Source organism: Podarcis pityusensis, assembly GCF_964106645.2.
Source record: "Podarcis pityusensis genome assembly, chromosome: 10".
Classification (NCBI taxonomy): domain Eukaryota; kingdom Metazoa; phylum Chordata; class Lepidosauria; order Squamata; family Lacertidae; genus Podarcis; species Podarcis pityusensis.
The window spans coordinates 31,512,452-31,531,688 of record NC_138035.1 but is presented as its reverse complement, the minus strand read 5'-3'; the positions used below and the strand labels follow the sequence as shown (position 1 = coordinate 31,531,688).

The 19,237-nt window shown below is 43.8% G+C and overlaps 1 protein-coding gene across 6 annotated transcripts in view; it reads right to left on the bottom strand.

Annotated features, from left to right (window-relative positions):
• CACNA1I (calcium voltage-gated channel subunit alpha1 I) overlaps positions 1-19,237 on the bottom strand; it is a 376,571-nt gene that overhangs the window by 104,208 nt on the left and 253,126 nt on the right. For all 6 annotated transcript variants that reach the window (XM_080971347.1, XM_080971348.1, XM_080971349.1 and 3 more), the window contains one exon: positions 15,490-15,587. In XM_080971347.1, the coding sequence (XP_080827473.1) occupies positions 15,490-15,587 (98 nt within the window). The remainder of the gene's footprint in view (positions 1-15,489; positions 15,588-19,237) is intronic.

The following is a 19,237-nucleotide window of genomic DNA, read 5'->3' as shown; positions in this document are numbered from 1 at the left end:
TTGCAGCGAAATGCGCAAAGAATGAAATATGCATGAACACCAGGTGTGTGTTCTGGAGAGAGAAAGTTGCAGCCTCCTCACCGTCCTTGTGGTCAGATTTGCAGGGATGAGGCTGTGTCTGTCAAGCGGAGCCAGTGGAGGAAGTTTCTAGCTGGCAAATTTCCCCCAGAAGGCAAAGCTTGTGAAATATACTTTTAAATGTACCACTCTGTCACAGGCGGTGTGGGTGTGTAGGGAGAGGATGGCTGGTTCAGGAAAGAGCCTTGTTCTCTAGTGTCACACCAAGACCAAGGAGATGAGTTGGTGCAAATGTCTTGCTCTCACACACAGCCCCACACAAGGCATCCCATGTCATAAGCAGTGCACAGGGAGAAGCAACTCTTCAAATACCACCCAAATTAAATGATACAGTGGGTTTTTGGGGGGAGAGGGGTCTCCCTTTTGGAGCTGGACAGAGTGAATCGACTGCCTGACTCTGGAGGTGCCTCAGGGCCCTTGCTGACAAGCTTCTGTCGACTTCATAGAGTCCATGACTCCCTCCAGACAGTGCCTGTCAACCCCTATTAGCTTGGCTGCCACAGCTGAAGCCATCTTGAGTGAAGCAACCAGCATGTGCCAACCCTTGGGAAAGGGGAAGCGTAGCAAGCAATTTAGAAAGAGGAGAGCGGAGGGTGGGAGCTGCATGTAATATGTACAGGCAGCTCTTGCAATTATATCCCTACTATTTAAAAATGCTTTCTTCTTTGTTTCTTTTCCAAAGCAGGCAGCCTTCCTGTGGCCATTGATTTCCACTGCACAGATGGTCCCAAAGACAAATGGCATATTGGACTTGTGGGGAGTAGTCTACTCCTAGTCAATAATCACCCTTGTAGCACCCAAGAGTCTTGATGTAAAATATTAAGAAATGCAGCAGCATAATAAAAGTAGACATGAGGGTCTATTATTACTGTTTTTCACTCCCACTTTACATAAGCATGACTCCTAAGGCATGACTAGGTACACAAAGGGAGGGAGGCTGAACATATGGACACAACTGTGGAGATTCCTGTGAATGTAGGAAAAATGCTGCAGTGATCATGGAAATCTTTACCAAACACCTCCATGCCCAGCTTGGACCACACGTTGATCTTCCCATAAGATGCTGTGAGTATACACAGTTGAGGAGGGCTCAAGAGCTACTTATACATTGAGAAACTATGAATCAAAGTTTCCAGGGTTCATTGTCGCCAACCAAGTGTGATGAAAGAGAATACATTGTACCAGACAACAACAATTACACCTTGGGTTGAAACCGAACTACAGGCATCTGTTTTTGCTGAGGGCAAAATCAAACATCTTCCTATCTCCATTTGCAACTCTGTTCTACAAGGGAAGGGGGGGGGTGTCTCAATTTCCCTTTCCTCCTCCTTTGTTCCTACAAGTACATAATGTCTCCCAGAGTCTGAATTTGTCCCAAGCAGTTCCTCTTTCTTTCCATAGCGTACCTTGCAAAGTACAAACACATAATTGAGCAGGACAGCCTTAGGAATCCAAGATCACGCAGAAACACAGATACAATATTGTACAAAAAGAGAAAATTACTTACACCTTACGCACTGTTCTCTGTCTGAAATACTCTCCATTGCTTTGAAGCAATGCCCAGGCAGGTTGCTCTCTCTCACTTCATGCCTTTTTGCAGAACTCCTTTCATGGAGTATCGCTGTTCCAATTCTTCCCCTCTCGGGCCCAATTTTAAAAGCTCAACATATTTTTTAAAGTTGAATATATAACAATCAGGCATGAGATGATGCTACACTGCTGAATTTCTGATATGCAGTTGCCTTCTCTTGCCATGTTAAATTTAAATGAAGTTCTGATCTTACAAAGAGTTTCTCATGCCAGAAGCTCAGCTTCAGTGGGACTATTTGCACATGTAAAGATAAATAATGTACCACATGTCATTCCAAACCTTAGCAAAAGGCTGTTGAAGCCTTTCAAGTGATTTCAGTGTAATTTGGATCAAGCTAAATGTTTGAAAGTGTTCCCTTGTCCAAAAATTTGCAACTGAAAATGATTGTTTTTCCTAGTTCATTTAAAACAATTGATAGAGCATTTTCTCACAAATGCTGTGGAGATGAGTGATAGAAAATTCTTATCTCTCTCTCTCATAATACTCGAATTTGTGGTCATCTAGTGATGTTTTTTGGCTGATATATCAGGACAGACAAAAATTAAACATACAAGAGCTTCTTCACACAAACCATTAAACAACTTAGGAAATTCACTAACTCAAGTTACAGCGAAAAGAACTAGACAAATTAATGAAGGCTAAGTCTATTTCCCATGATACTGAGTATAACCCCTATGCTATACTGGGTAACTCATGGTCTGGGGGCCATATCTAGCACCCCAGAAGGTATTCCATGACCTCTGAAGATGCCCCCCTCCATTTTGTCAGTAGCGGTGATAGCTGCATTGCTTGGGTGCTCTGTTTGTGTTTTGGAGTTCTGCCCCCTAAAACTTGTTGCAGGCTTTTTCTTGGTAATGGCCATTATGCAGCACCCAATACTTCACCTCAGGCACTTCCTATAGCTTCACATCAATGCCTGTCAAAGAGATAACAATCTTTAATGATCGTTCTCAAGAGCAGCTGAAGTGCGAAGCCACAGATTGTATCTCTTCGTCAAGAGATCGTATCCCTTCATAAGGCATCAGCATGAAGCTATGGTTGTCAAAGGTATCCATTGAAAATGAACCACCAAGCAGATTTCCTTCCATCTAACTGTTCAGCCCCCATCACAGCACAGATTCTTGCTATGAATGCTTTTTGCCTTAGTTTGTGCCAATTATTTTTAATATGCAAATTATGTCTAAATAGAGTCATAAATTGTTTTGTAATGTACTCTGTGTACATATTCATTGATATATAATTGCTACTGTCCTGACAGGTTCCTTGTTGCTTTTCTTTTTTCTGAATTGTAGTTTGCTGACTTGGTGTTAGTTAATTGTTGTTACAATCAGCCTATATGCATGAAGACAAATAATATTTTATCAGAAGTAAGCCCCACTAGATTCAGTGTGGCTTATGCCCAGGTTAAATTGGGTTAGGATATTAACCTTAAGCCTCTGCCTACTGTGAATGTTAATTTTTTTTTTTGTTAGCTGTAGACTCCTCTAGTTAAAATCCAAACTGCTTTGTCCAAGTGGGGAGAACCAGCTGGATTTGACTGCTTAGGTTTGACCATCAATTCACCCCCTAAATCATTGTATTAAAATATTTGTTTTCAAAGTGTCCTTGTCTCACTTTCAGCCCAATCCCAAATGCTTTGCTGTCCCCTGAAGTTTTGTTGGTACATAACTTGTTTCCCCCTCAGTCCTGTTTGTGCTGTGAATTTAAAAACCAATGGAACACATAATGTATTATTGTTCTTTTTCACATGGTAGGAATGCATTAGCACAAAAAGGATTTAAAGCTGTCAAACACAACAGCATATTTACTACAAGCATTTCAAAGATTAATTGGCTTGAGAGGTATGTTTCAGCAGATACACACACACACACAACCATTTTCTGATTAATATCCACATTTATGAAATAAAATGTTGCAACAAAAATGACTTATATGTGGTTAATTCGCATTACAATGACTGAAGGAGCCATTCATACAATTCAGGACACAATGAACAAAAAATCAACAGGGAGCTAAATTGACCTTCACTAATGCCAGAATGAGGAAAGCAAGATGAGATGACAAGTTTACTGTGAAATCAAGCTAGTGAGATAAGATGTAATCCTATTCCCATTTACCTGGAAGTAAGCCCCATTGAATTCACTTTTGATTGTACAGTTACTTCTGATGGTTAGAATTACAGTCATAGATTAGCCACTTCATTAACTTTTATTTAAGGTACCGCAAAACTCTTTGGTCTTTTTGCTGCAAAAGACTAACAGGGTTACTCCTCTGGGAGGTCATTAACTTTGAAAGGGAACACGCAGAGAAGGCACCTGTTTTGTAAATATCTGTACATGGCTGAAATATGCATGGCTATTGTACACTACAACATAAAAAATACACTCTTATATTTCAGCAGCAGCAGACGACAAAATGGAAGAAAGGGCTGTGCAAAATAAACCAATTGCAGTGGAGTGGAAAATACCAGTTGGAAGTACAGTATGAATGAATGTACTTTCGACTATCCTTAGATGAAGGTACTTTTGACTGAGTTACTTCTGACTATGCTTACATGAAAATACAGGAGGTACATGAGACAAAGGTAGACATCACTGGCAGGCACAGGAACCAGCAACAGACAAGAGGAGGAAAAGCAGAAGAGAGAGTATAATAGGGTGAAACTAATTAGGAACGGCAAGCAAGCATCAGTGAAGCCTGATTTGGACAATGGGAAAGGGGAATAGTGGAAATTTGCAGCTGGTATCTCTGCTTATCCTCAAGTCATTGAATTCTACATATGACCTTAATAGATTTTATCTATTTCAGTATCCACAGGATGAAGGTGGGCTATGTTGTTCTATTTATGTGATCTTCTTCTATCAATAGCTCCACCATGTAGTCTACAAGCTGGGATTCGGCAGTGGGGAGGAGACAAAAAGATTGCAAAATACTGATTTCACAACTTAAAAATTATGTAGAGGGGAAAAATATATTTTTATAGGCCAGAAAAAGGTCTTGGAAACTCCATTTTCTTTCCACATTTGCCTCTCCTCTCATAATCTCTACTGTATAGACGCCTTTGTGCAAATTACTTGAAAAGTATTGCTCCGCACTGGTGGTGACTGGTGGCTACTGGAACTAGTAGGATGGAAGGTAAGGAGACCAACGGTAGGTGGAGCCAGAGCAAATGACAGTCAGAGCCAAGTAATATTAGTTTTGTCCACTTCCTCCACACAGCTGTATTCCATGAAGCATAAGACTGAGTCTAAAAAGGGGGAAGCTGACAAGCACTGGTTGTAAGAAGGCAAGAAGGCCTGGGCTGACTGAAGGCAGACTGAGGTTGCTGGTGCAGTGACCCATTTGCTGCAATGAACCAGTCTCTGCTGCTCCCCACCTCTTCTCTATTGGGGCTTTTGGAAAGTATACTGCAGCAGGATGAGGCCATACAAGCATCAGTTTTGTCGAGAAACTTCTACTGCTTTGATCACTGCCTTAAAAGTGTTTGATTCCATAGCCAAATTCATCTGTCCATCAGAATTTTATATTCACTCTCTAGCATGATGCAGCTCTCAAAAGCCATGAGAAAATTCACCCGCTTCCTTCTGCATTGGACATTCTCTTTCAAGGGATTTTTTTGTTGGCATCAAGCAATGTACTCTATGCAGGAGTGGAATACAGATCGAAGATTGGCAAGTAAAATGCTGAATATCGCTTTTGCTCATGACTAACCTGCAGTCTGGCTGTTTTACAGCAGTTTCATTGTATTACTTCAGATTAGTGAGTCGACGACAGGGCTGTGCATCAGGAGAGGGTGATTCTATTTCTGATGCTGTGACTCACTGGATTTTGGTCACCCCCCCCCCCACTAGAACACAAGACTAATAATAGTAAAACATACCTTTCTGGAGTTTGCAGACATTTTCAGGTAAATCTTAGCATGGCTGATGGATTTTATGGATGAGTTACAATTATAACATTAATCAACAATAATGTAGAATGCTCATATTTATAATATTGGCCACACTTGGAACACCGCAAGATCCAGCAGGGCTGCTCTTACAATAAAAAAAAAAGCCCAAGTTGTTACATTTACTTTATCTATACATATTTTTTTCATCTACATATGTTTTCACTCAGTGGTACCAAGTTGCAGATATCTGCTAAAGGCACAGGCCCAGTGAAGGTTTTCTGCACTGTATACCGGTATACCTTTTGCTCTCCTGACACTCAGTTCAATGGCTGCTAGCATGTATTTATTACTGAGAAGTCATCCCACAAGCACGCAGGCTTGGTGCATGCTGAACAGCATTATTATTTTGAGAGGCACCTCCGAGCCATAGGGCACCAGCTCCTACGATGCTCTGCCCTCTAACAACTTATTCTTGCCACATTTCAGCAAGACTAGTGTTACCCCTCCCCTCCCTATCCCCATCCATGGTATAGTTCCCTAAATTGCGGGTGGAGCAGGTGCATTGAGCAGTAGTTCCTGTCACAACAGCCAGAATTGGGAGTTTCCAGTTGACTGCTCAATCCAATCTCAGCCAGCATTGGCCAGCGTGTGCCTTGCATACCAAAGGTTCCAGGTTCAGTCCCTGCTAGCATCTTCAGGGAGGAAACTCTAGTCTGGAATCCTAGAGAGCAGCTTAATAATAATAATAATAATAATAATAATAATAATAATAATTTATATCCCGCCCATCTGGCTGGGTTTCCCCAGCCACTCTGGGCGGCTTCCAACAAAATATTAAAATACAATAGTCCATCAAACATTAAAAGCTTCCCTAAACAGGGCTGCCTTCAGGTGTCTTCTAAAAGTCAGATAGTTGTTTATTTCCTTGACATCTGATGGGAGGGCCTTCCACACGGTAGGCACCACTACTGAGAAGGCCCTCTGCCTGGTTCCCTGTAACTTGGCTTCTTGCAGTGAGGGAACTGCCAGAAGGCCCTCGGCGCTGGACCTCATCAATGTACTGAGCTTAGAAGGGCTGAGGAATTGGATCCAGTCAGTGGGTTGGATCCTTAAATCTCTTCCCCTACTTCCAACAGGCCAACTTCATTATAACATCAGGTGACAAGTTCTAAGTGTCTTGATACAATGACTGATTACCTGCTCGGTGGTTACAATTATCCCCTTAGAAGTACAGGTGTGGTAGGGATTGAAATCAAGCTTGCAAATGGACCAAAAGCACCCAAAGGGGACCTCCCTAGTGCAGCCAATCCTAGTGGGGCTGTTAGTGAGCCCTGCATGTAGAGGAACCATCAAGAACTCACTTCTAAGCTCCTGATTGTTTCTTTGGTGCTCCACAGGTGGGCATGGTTTGGAGGAAATGCTGCCTTCTTCCCTATGGACCCTCTTGGGTGCTAAGATTGACAGAAGATTGTTCCACCATCCTCCTGCTACTGCAGGAGAGGACATTATTCGTGGTAGCCCCTAAGTTGTGGAATTCCCTCCCCACAGACGTGCATCTGGCATCTCAGCAAATGCTCCTTACCCTTTTGATACCTGAGAGGTGTATATTTTTAGGACCCACCTTATTTCTGTGATCATTACATTGCTTTAGAGTGTTTTTAACACCATGTTTTAATTGTTGTAACCTGCTGGTGAAGGGTGGTTAAATAACAACCACCACCACCACAGCAGTGGCTAGATAGCACTGTACATTCTTGGCAATCAATTCTTCAGCAAATCCCTACCATCACAGGATTTGCCTTGTAACTTAGCAGACAGAACTTTAGCCAAGTCAGTTGCTGTAAAGTACTAGTTGTAAGCAACACAAATCCAAACACAGTACAAAATGAGACAGAATTGACAGTCACAGCTAACACTGTGGCAGCAACAGCAGCGAGAAGAGGCATTTTCTTCCACCTGTGTCAAAATCATGACGGTACAAGAGGAAGATATGATTAAAGACTTGCCACTCAAGAGGGATGAAGTGAGATTGTGCACAACTTCAGAAAGAAGTGAGAGGTGGCATAGAGGCAGAAAGTTGCCACTGGAGAGGCCGTAATAAGAACTGGCTGGGGTGACATGCAGCCAAGCTTTTCTAGAGAGACCTGGGGCTGCTTCTGACAAAGACCTACGGGGATCTCTCTCTTTCTCCCTCTCTCTCTTGAGCTGTGTTCAAGGTGCAACCCATGAGGCTTCGGTTAAGAAGAATATGAGAAAGGGTGAATGTTAATAAAAGGATGCAGATGGAGAGGGAGAAAGAGTATATCTGGGCCACACAGAGAATTGATTAGCTGGTTATAAATTTTAAAATTGCAAAAATAAACCTTCTATCATTTAGAAAAGTGAAGTCTAAGAGCCCCCAAGAGTTATCGAGTCTCACTCCTGCAACAACAGGGTTTTTGTGTGTGTGTGTTTTTGCAAGAGCCATTCTACCCATCATACAGAAGGAGATGTTAGAATTCTGGACTATGGCTACATCTATACCAGCATTATGATACTATTTTAATAGTCGTGGCTCCCCTGAAGCATCATAGGAGCTGTAGTTTGTTAAGGGTGAACTGTAGTTTGTTAGGGGTCCCCTATTCCATTCACAGAGCTACAATTGCCAGAGTGGTTTAACAACCAAGCCCTCTTTCAAATGAACTCAGGGCGCCTGCCCTCCCTAGGCACTGACAACTGCCATTACGCCGCTGGTCATAAGTATTTGAGTGCCTTTGTCACAGCAAAATTGCTCTAGTTAATCTCTTTTAAAAATTGTGGCCAACAGGAGACTCTACACCCTGGTCACATGATAATCCTTCTGAACAACCCATTCTGAATTAAGGACCTTAAAATAGGAATCAATAAAACATTTTGACAATATTTCATCCCTTGAACATTTTGTCCACTGTCTCAGCCTATGCCTGCCTTCAATTTACTTATTTTAAAGTACTTATATTCCACTGCTTCTGAACAAACAAATAATTCAAAAATCTTTGATGCATTTACATAGGTGGAGCCTTTTCTGACCAGTCCATGTTCGTTTCTGTCCACTTTCCCCTCGCTCCTTTTACATCCCTTTATATTATTCTTTCCCCTTTGCTAATATCCACTACTCTTCCAATTTTAGCATCATCTATGAATGTCATTAACAAGTATGACTCCTCCATGAAGATTATTAATGAAGACATTAAATAAGGTTTGTGGGAAGGACCCAAATGTTCTGTCACTAATCTGTGCCATGTCTAGCTAGACACCTGCTACCAACTCAGACCATTTCCAATTTTTCATTATTTTTTCAAACACAATCCTCTTGCCATTTTTCGGTTATTGCTGCTTAGCACTTATAAAGCATTTTCTCAGTGCTGCATTAAAAGATAAGACAGTCCCTGCTTACAGACTCAGAATCTAATAAACATGATACAAAAGGAAAAGGGAATGAGGAGGGGAGAGGAAAGCAAGCACTGGAGCACTTGATGTGACAACGTTTCTATGCAAATGAAAAAACCAGAAGTTTCCCCCCTCATATTACTAACAAAAATGCCTCTTTGATCAGAAGTACTGAAGATGTGGCTGGAAATCCCTGCATTTATAATAACTGGAAAAAGAAACACATTAAAGTAAAATTAATCCCAGAACAGTGCTGGTGCTACAGAGATACTGATGTGGCAAAGAGGACTGAATATTAAAAAAAATAATGCTTTATTTCTATGTCTGATTTTCATTCATGCTTTAACAGGTTATAGTTTGGTGTTATAGTAGGGAATTGGTAAATGTTAGTATAATGGTATGGGGTTGCTCGTGCGTAAGTTGCCGCCTCTCCTGGCTATGTTGCCTTGTTAAACCTTTCTGTCTGGACAGCCCTTCAATTCGTGGCTGCCTCAGTCGCTAGCAGAATCCGTCAGTGGGCGTTTCTTAAACCTTTTCCAACATAAAAGTTGTTTGACACCCAGTCTCCTCCTACTTTCTCTGCGCGGAAGTCTTCTGCGCAGGGAGGGCGTGGGTAGCGGAGGACCAGTGCTCTCCCCGCTGGTGTCCAGTGAAGAGTCTGGGAGCCCTCTCGCCGATTCCCCCATCTGCCCCTCCTTATTCCTGGTGTTGCACTGAATTGCTTCCCCATCTGCTGAGCTGCCTCTCTCCCTGCTGGGCCCTTCTCCAGCATCATTAGAGAGCCTCCCCTCCACCTCTAGCTCCGATGTCAGTTCCCTGACAGTTAGACTATTTAGAAACAATAATAAAATATGTATACAACTAATAATAATGATACACTGGGAAAATGGGGCTTTTAGTTTGGCTCCCTTATGTCCTGCACCCACTGGACTGAAAAGATTGCTCAGGAACCAGCACCAACATTTCCATGCCAGCTCCTGTGCAGACCTGAAAATAATTTTTCAGGTTTGCCGATGCCACCGGTATCAAATTATTAGGTGCCTGGATTTGTCAAGGCCTGAATGCCTATTTCAAGAATGAGGATGCACAAGCTCCACAAAATGTGTCTGGAAGCTTGCCCAACATGTCTAAAAGTTTTCCCCCAGACACATTTATTACCTTTCCAATATTACATTTTCTCACATCTTTAGGCACGGACTCCCAAGACTGCACTTCTGTGTTTAAAATAACGTGAAAGGCAACCCCGAGGAAGCAAACCCTACCATAAATCTTTACGTATTGTCAGAAAGAGCGGTGATGAATGGCTGAAAGTGTCTCACAAAACCTTACGTGGAAATTGCTTCTGTGTATCTGAAACAGGTAAGCAATCCCACAGAAGCTCCACAAATTGTCCTTAGCGCAATGTAGCAATTCTCTATCTACAGAAACCTGTTCCAAACACAAACACTTTTGAGCATCACTGGAAGGAAATCGAACCCAGCGCAGATGAACAGGTGAGTCTATGCAGATAGCATTTGGGTTTCAGCTCTCAATATTTCGCATTTAGTAAATATTGCCTAGCCTCCTTCTCCCTAAAACTCCTTCCAACTCTTCTTACCCCTAAGGAATGTACTCACTTACCCCTGTACTCACTTGGGAGAATGGATGGAAGGATCTGTTAACTTCACTTCTCTTGGTTTCTCATTTCCCCAATAACAGTTCAGTTCACTTTTGCAGCAATTTGTGATTCTTTTCTTTTTATAAAAACCCTCATGAAAATTCTTCAGCATTTTAGTGTGAATTTGCTCCTCACAAACACATTTTGTATGCAGCACTGACCAATGTACACAGTTCTGCAATCAATTTACCCTAATATAATGCATCTTTGTTATGCTATTTTCACCAATATGTCCATTTTTTTATGCGCACTCTCTCCTAATGTAAACCACGTTTGGCTGGAGAACTGAATCCCAAAATTTGGGCCAAGAGTAAATTTTAAAGGATGAATATATTCCAGTTCTCATATTGCTTTGGAATGTGTGGATTTGATAAGTTCAGCTTTTCAAATGCAAACTGAATCTTATTTTCCTGCCATCTCAACTCAGTGGGACTCAGTTGCAGTTCAGGAAACAGGCATAGGAATGAACAGAACAATGTATGAGCCATTGTGTTAGAGGGCCTACTATCTAGGGTCCTGGAGTGTGGTGTGAAGCAGGAGTCGCCCTAATGCTTCAGCAGAAAGGCAGGATAAAAATATAAAACAAGGAAAACATATAAATAAATACATAAAGATTCAATCTACTGAACAAAGCAATGAAAGGGGGTCCCTTATACAGTGTGATGTGCAAATCCTCACTTTACCCTCCATCAGGCAAAGGAACCCTGTCTTTTTTTGGTGACCCTGCACAGAAATAGTTATTACTAATTACTAATTCATTACCAGCCGCTGTGTGCTGCCTAGTTGGGCAAACACTGCTGGCATTATTTGATCGGAGTTAATAAACACAGTGGAATACCAGCCGTGCTGCAGCCTTGGTTCCACATTGCCCTCAGGAAGGAGGTGATATTTTAAAGCAGCAAGAAGAACACAATCCCTGCTTCTATTCTATTGTGCTCTCGCACTTTCCTTCCCTAGTAACTATTCTACTGAAGCGCGTCTGTTTCTCTGGCCTGAAACCTGACATGTTGGGGAGGGGACTCCATTAAACTATACTGTGCGTGTATACAGAGCAACTGCATCCCGGTTCACACCGTCGCCTAGCAGATTCTGATGGTTCAGCTCCCAGTGGAGCCTGACTCATATTTATATATCATGCACACAGAGCTGCAGAGGAGGAAGCGGGGACAAAAGTAGAAGCAAGACGAACATGGGGGAGGGGAAGGTGCCCATTATCTCACTTCCCTCCATGTAGCATAGGTCTTAGAGTATTTTTAGATTACAAGGGGAGTCATGCAGGAGACAGCAAATGCCGTTCCCCTCGTTCCTAACTTGCAGAGCAATGGCACAGTTTTAGGACTGCTTTACACCAGGTTGCTTCATTGCACAGATATCACTCCCAAGTTGGGAAAAGGAGGCACACCATGCACACATCACCGTATGATTGGTTACATCAAGAATCACGAGCCCTTGTCAGCTCGAGAGCTGCATTCTGGGTAACTTTCCAGAGGCGGGCAGTAAAAGCAGGCAGAGCAATGAATGCAAACTTTGCATATGCACAGTAGACATGCCCTTCTCTGTTCTTCATCCAGGGAAGCAGGAGGCATATCAGAGTTCAAGGATACCTTCCAGGCGGTCAAGAAGACTCAAAGACAGTGTGAAGAAGGGCCAGTGAGGGATGTGGCTTCAGGAGAGTCCTGAGGCCCAGATAAGGAGACTTGGATGGCCATGTTTGGCCCTGGGCCTGAGGTTCCCAACCCAGGGTTAAACGTTGGAACATGTATTCATTCATCTGTGTTCTTATGCTTCAGCGAACCCAGACATAGCTAAGGCTCCATCTGCACCATACATTTAAATCAGCAGCAAACCGCTTTAAACAGCAATGGCTTCACCCAAAGGATATTTCGAACTATAGTTTGTTAATGAGGGTGCCGAGAGTTTTTAGGAGACACCTATTCCCCTCACACTGCTGCAATTCCCAGTGTGTGGTTTAACAATTCTTTTTCCTGGGGGGACACAGAGAACTGCAGAAGAAGAAAGGAGATTCCAACTAAACAGAAGGAAGAATTTTCTGATGGTAAGAGCTGTTCTGCAGTGTAACTAACTTCCCTGAAAGGCAGTGGACTCTTCTTCATTCGAGGTTTTTAAACAGAGGTTGGATGGTTATCTGTCAGGGGTTCTTTAGCTGTGATTCCTGCTTTGCAGGGGGTTGGACTAGATGACCCTTGGGGTCCTTCCAACTTTGCAATTCTGTGATTCTAAGTATCCAGGGAAGAAAGGTCACTTAATAATCTACTGAACAAGGCTTCCTAAATCAAAGCACATTTATAACAGGGAATCAAACCAATAAAATGTCTGTAGCTTCTCCAAATGCTACCAGTACAGTCCAAGAAAACAGGGTAAGGGCTGGAAATTCTCGGTTCTTTGCTTAAGGCTCTAATTTGCTGCTGCAAAGCCATTATCCATACACATACCAAATGCTTGTAAATTAGACTTCCAGTGAGAATGTTTACATTTGGCATTTAATTCATCTGACTACGCCTGGGGCTTTGCTACAGGCTCCTCCATAGGCTCCTGATGTTACCTGGACTAGTTGAAGGAATATAAATCATATTATTCTGTGCTTTAAAAAGCTCTTTTCAAAAAGTACTGGAGTACTGAAAGTAGCTTAATACAGAGACCAAGATTTCAAAGTAGGCCTGTGACACGGGGCCTTAGGGATTGGGGGAGAAAGGGGAGTGTAGGGGACATTGCCAAGTTAAAAACCCCACACCTAATATCTTAGCTTCAAGGAAAATGAAAAAATAATTACACACTTCCCACATGACCAATAAACACTAGCACCCCAAGGGGCAACCTTTTGGTGAAATCCCAAAACTAGTTCCAGAAATGGTCCCTACAGTTCTTTGAGCATCACACTTATACAAGATACAATCCGCGGTCCTTGTTGCTTTGCCACCTATATTAGGAACACAGGAAGCTGCCACTGCTCAACTTAGCTCAATACTGTCTATGATGATTAGCAGTGGTTCTCTGGGTTTTAGTCTTTTCTAGCCTTAACTGGAGATGCCAGGGATTTAAATGGAGACCTTCTGCTTGCAAAACATGTCCTCTGAGCTACACCCACCAAACCCCCCCCCCACATGATGCACCATATGGTTTCCTCATCTCTGCTTCTCTTCGATAGGCTGCTACAAACAAAGGAAACTGCCTTATACTGAATCAGAAGATTGGCCCATCGAGCTACATGTTGTCTATATTGATTGGCAGTGTCTCAGGTGGGATCTCTCACAACTCCACCTGAAGATGTTAGAAGCTGAACACAAGACAGTGGACCCTCCGGATACGAACTTAATTCATCCCAGAGGTCCGTACTTACCCCCAAAAGTCCATATCCAGAGGCGCCGCTTTTGCGCACATGCACAATGCAATAGAGCGCTTCTGCGCATGCGGCGAAACCTGGAAGTATACACTTCCAGGTTTGCCACGTTCGCAACCCAAGTGTATACTTCCAGGTTTGCCACGTTCGCAACCCAAGATTACATTACCCAAAGGTAACGTAACCCGAGGTACCACTGTACCTTTTGCATGCAAGGCAAAGGCTCTGTCCTGTAGTCACGGGTCTGGGGCTTAGCATAGCCACAGCAAGTATTGCAATGGTGTGAGAAAGATGTGGAAGAGTAGAGGGAGCAGCAACAAAAGCAGCCTTCTGTGTCCCAACTCTTCTTAATGCTGCCCTAGCCCATGGATCTAATAACAAATCCCTTACACAGAAGTTATCAATAAATGTAGGACAAGCCCAGGAGGAGCACAGTAAACCTAACTTCCTTCTCTACAGCAGGCAGATCTCCCAAAGACTCCAGTTTCATAAAAGGAAGAGAAGTACAGGTTTGAAGCATCCATAATCAAAGCTGTTTACTCCTGTCTCTCAAATTCCCCCTGTCGTTGACACAACCATTTGGCGAAACCCCCCACTCTCTAAGAGGAGCACAAATATGAGAGACTTTTTCTCTAAAATGGTGTTCAGCACTTACACCATGACCCACAACAAGGTAATGTCCTAACCTGAAGTGGGTCAACCGTTGGTACCATAACCTTTCCAAAATGAAGCATTCTGAATAAACAGACGACCTGTTTATTCAGCATTCATCCTGATTTGTTTGCACAAAGCTTGTGCTATGGTTAGACTGTGTCTGGTCTTTATTGAGCATTTATTCCAATCTGTTTACGGGGTGGTCGTGTGACAATGATAATTCATTCTGATTCGCTTGTGTGGGGTTCACACGTTCTCTGATTAATTCTTCACTCATTCCACACCTTTCAATGCATTTCACCATCGCTTTCCTAACAGCAAAATGTTCTTTGACAGAGCCGGTTCGGGGAATCCTGCCCATATCATCTACCAGATTCCCCCTTACCCATCTGCCTGATGATGCTTCCAACAAAACCCAAAATGCTGGTAAGACGGAACTTCCTTTTGCAGAAGCCTTGCTAAGTATTTCTTAGTAAGGCCTGTTCTAAAGTCCCTTTAATCCCAGTTTAGTGTTTTAGCTCAGAATTTCTGTTGTGAATGTTGCCCTTTCTCTTAAAAGGATTTTGATGTCTGTGCACAGCTCATGAATTCCCCAGACAGCAGCTCAGGAGGGTGGGAGAGATCAGCATAGTCTGGATTCAGGTACCGACTAGCTGGAAGGGACTGGATGTGCTGGATAAGCTGATTTGCTCTCCTTGCACAGACAGCAGTGCAAATGGGTGCGAGAGACGCAGGTGCCATGTGGCTAGTAAGTTCTGAATGTGCTGGATGAGTAGGTGTGCTCTCAACCCCAACCCCCCTGAGAGAGAGAGAGAGAGAGAGATTGAAAGAAGAAAGGCAGATAGACTTACTAGGCACACGGTTGATGGCTTTGAGGGGCCTCAGGACGCGCACAGTGCGGATTGCAGACAGGTTGATATTCTGGAGATCCAGAGAATATTCCACCATCCTGCAAAAAAAGGAGAGAGGAAAGATAATGGAAAGTGAGAGACATGCTTGAAACTAGCAGGGGAGATGAGCAAGGCAGGAGCTGAAGCTGTTCACATAGGCAGGATGGCACAAAATCCCTTCAGTGTGTCATTTCTTCCTCATCAGACTATCCTGAGACTTTGCCGGTAGAGAAGTATTAGAAATGAAGCACTGCTCCATGCATACTAATCATATGTGAGTGCGCCTCCTGCCCGCTCACCAAGGCTGGAGATACCAAGCAAATGACTGACATTCAGGGCGGCATATCTCACGCTGCATGTCAACGAAGGGGTGTTGGTGACACTATTGAGACAATGATCAGAGCATGGACCCCCTCTGGGAGACCCTTAGAACTGAGCATGAGCACCTGGTGCTTCACAGAAACAGGCGCCAAAATCCCACGGTGGAAAATCGAGCTGCCACAACCCATGCCCTTTGGAATAGAGATGAGCTAAAAGAGCAGCTCTGATAAGCTGTCAGGAACTCCTAGCCTGGAGATTCTGCTGAGCCTATTCCTGGCATTTACCTGCTTTGTTTGTTGCAGGGGATAAGGGACTTTGCTGTAGCAAAATAACCAGTGGTTATAGAACACTGCACACCCCCCCCCATTGCCCTGGAGGCAGGAGAGAAAAGATCAGCAAAGGGGCCACCAAGCCAAAAAACATTGGAAGTGAGCTCCTGAACCACAGAGGCTTGATGGGGGAGGGTGAAAGGTTAGCCTAACACTGAGCACAGTAGCATCAGACAGATTTCCTGACCCAGATGGTAGCACTTGTGTATGCAATACATATTTTCTAGGAGTTTCCTTGGATGTAAGAAAGCAGATACTGCAGTTTAGAGATGAGAAACTGGTGGTGGGAGAGATGACGATGACAAAATCTGACTTCCAAAGACCTCCCTCCTCACATCCAGGCCTCTGAACCCATAGGCCTCTCCCTTTCTGTATCATGCAACTGCCTTTCAAAAGCCTTTGGAAACTTCAGTTAGTTCATAATGCAGAAGGTTTCTCTGGAAAGAGACACTCATATCACTTCCACTCTCCAGTACTAGTCCAGCTTCACTGGTGGTTACCAATTTGTTTCCAAGCCAAATTCAAAGTGCTGGTTGTAACCCTTAAGCAGAGGTGGAGCTAGTTGCTTTGGCACCTGGGGGCGGGGCGCCGCCTGCGAAGAACATCCTGGGGGGGCACCACCCGTGGTGAGTGTCCCAGGGGGTCGGGGCAGCAATGTCACTCTCCTTCAAGGATGACACCCAGGGCGGGCTGCACCCACCACCCACCCCTTCCTCCATCATTGCCCTTAAGACCTTCAGAAGTCTGGGACTAGGACATCTGAAAGACCTCTCCCCTCCCCATGAACATACCTGTGTGCTTCCCTGTTGATTGTCCCCTTGACATTCAAAGCATGGTGGATATGAATGCCCCCCATCCATTATTATTTTTTTACTATGGTGATGAGAGCCTGCCAGTGCACTTCACTGCTGACCTTTTGACAAGCAGCAAAAGCTGGGTTTTTTAAGGAGATCTTTGGGGCTTAAGAAGTAATTATTTGGTGCTCTTCCTGATTTTTTCGGGGGGTGTCTGGTTCTGTTCTCATGTTGGTTGTGTTTTATGTATCATTGTTTTAAACTGCCTGGTGGGCTGGTCTGATAGAAAGGCAGGGTAGAAAGGTCAACTAAATAAGCAAGTAAATACACAGAGTTGTCCCAAGCATGGTGTAAAAGTGATGCTGAGTGTGTTTAACCCCCTGTTCCCAACTTCCCAAGTCTATGATTCATTGAACTGGCTTTACATATAAATAAAATTGCATTACTAGTCCAATCAGCATTAGCAAGCCAGGGACCCTTGGCCTAGGCTTTGGAGATGTAGCTTGCACAAACCTCATTTTATAGAATCATAGAATTGTAGAACTGGAAGGGACCCAAAGCATCATCTTATCCTACCCCTTGCAAAGCTGGAATCACAGCTAAAGAACCCCTGGCAGATGGCCACCAAGTCTCTGTTTAAAAACCTCCAATGAAGGAGAGTCCAGCGTTTAATGGAAAGAGAGCTGTATTTGAATAGGTAATTTTTTATGGTGCACATGGCATTATGCTTCAATCAGGCCTCACACCAACACCAACTGAGATGCTGGTGAATGATTTTTAAAACAATTTCCTTCTTGCTGTGAACAGCAGCAGGAGTTTTGGCAGTGTCCTGTTTTCCATATGAACCTGCCTTAACCTTGACTGACCCTGAGTGGCACAGAGAGGAAGGAACACAGCTGAGAGTGAAAGACCAGCAGCGTAAAGCTGCATTGATGCTGAACCCAGACAGGGTCCAACACTGAGCCTGAACTAAAGCCTATCAGCCAAGAGCGCTGTGAATCAGAACTTTCAATTCGGGACCCCCAAGAGAGCACTTCTGAGTCAGATTCCCGTAAGGAACCTTTCCCCTTTACAATAGGAGCCTCATCCTTCCCGCCCCCATACCTGTTTGGCAACAAGGGAAAGCAACACCCAAGGTGGGAGATGTCTGGTAAGTAATTGAGTGGCAAGCTCTGGGACAGAAGAATGTTCCTTTAATGTTCTGCTGGTCAGGAAGGGAGCAGAGCCTTGGAGGGGTGATCTAGCCCAGGGAAGATAAAGGATCTCAGTTGAGGTCCAGAGCTCATACAGAGCAAGATGTTCACTTGCAGCTATCCAAGGTCCTGAAATTCCAGCCTGCCACTACAATCTCCCTAACTATGTGACCTGACAATTGACCAGGTGAGCCACCGTCAGACAACTTTCATGAGCCCTGTGGGCTCATGGTCAGAACAGGACAGGAGAATATATGAACTATTTAGTTCTGTTTTCTGTTGTCTTGGATCATGCACAGAACTGAACAGCTAATGAATGAAAGGCAAGGTGGAGCATCTGTTGCTGTTCCCTCAGGGAGGGGTGGCCGATGGAGCACTTCACCTGCATCTTGGCTTCCTAATAGTGCTGACTCTTCAGCCCTTGCTCAAATGGAACTATGCCCCCTGCTAAAAACTGGCTTACCAGAACAACTGCCAGAATAATACACTCACATGACATTTCAGCCCACTGTAAAATAATGATGTCATCCTTGTTCATATCCCACCCCTACCTTCTGTGATGGTTCTTTCCTGCTCACTCATTCCATACATATCCAAATTCCAACTTTTTTCTTTGCTAAGGGCATACACGGCACCCTGAACTGCTTGGGGGAGATAAACTGCAGTGGGTTCTTTCCGCACTGCGGCCTTTCATCTTTGAGAAGGCACATTTGTCCTATTCCTAATGGGCTCGACTGACTGGCATTAGGAGCCTAAACCATCTCCACCTAGCAAAGCTGAGCAAGTCCTGTGCTCTGAATGAACCATGCACATAGGATGATATATCCTTACTTCAACCAGTTTGGCTCCAGTAACATTCTAGGAAGGACTGGTATGCCAGAAGGCAAATAACGGAGGGACATGAGGGGACTAGAAACTGAATGCATGTAGGCAGTAGTGTCTGGATCTGCCTCTCAGGGCTTATTAAAAGTTGATTTTCTCACCATCAGGCCATTCCCAAGGAAGGCTAAGCAGACTTCTCTCAGCTGACTATGCTGGAGGAAATAAGTGCAGAAAGGAAATGTGAGCTGGG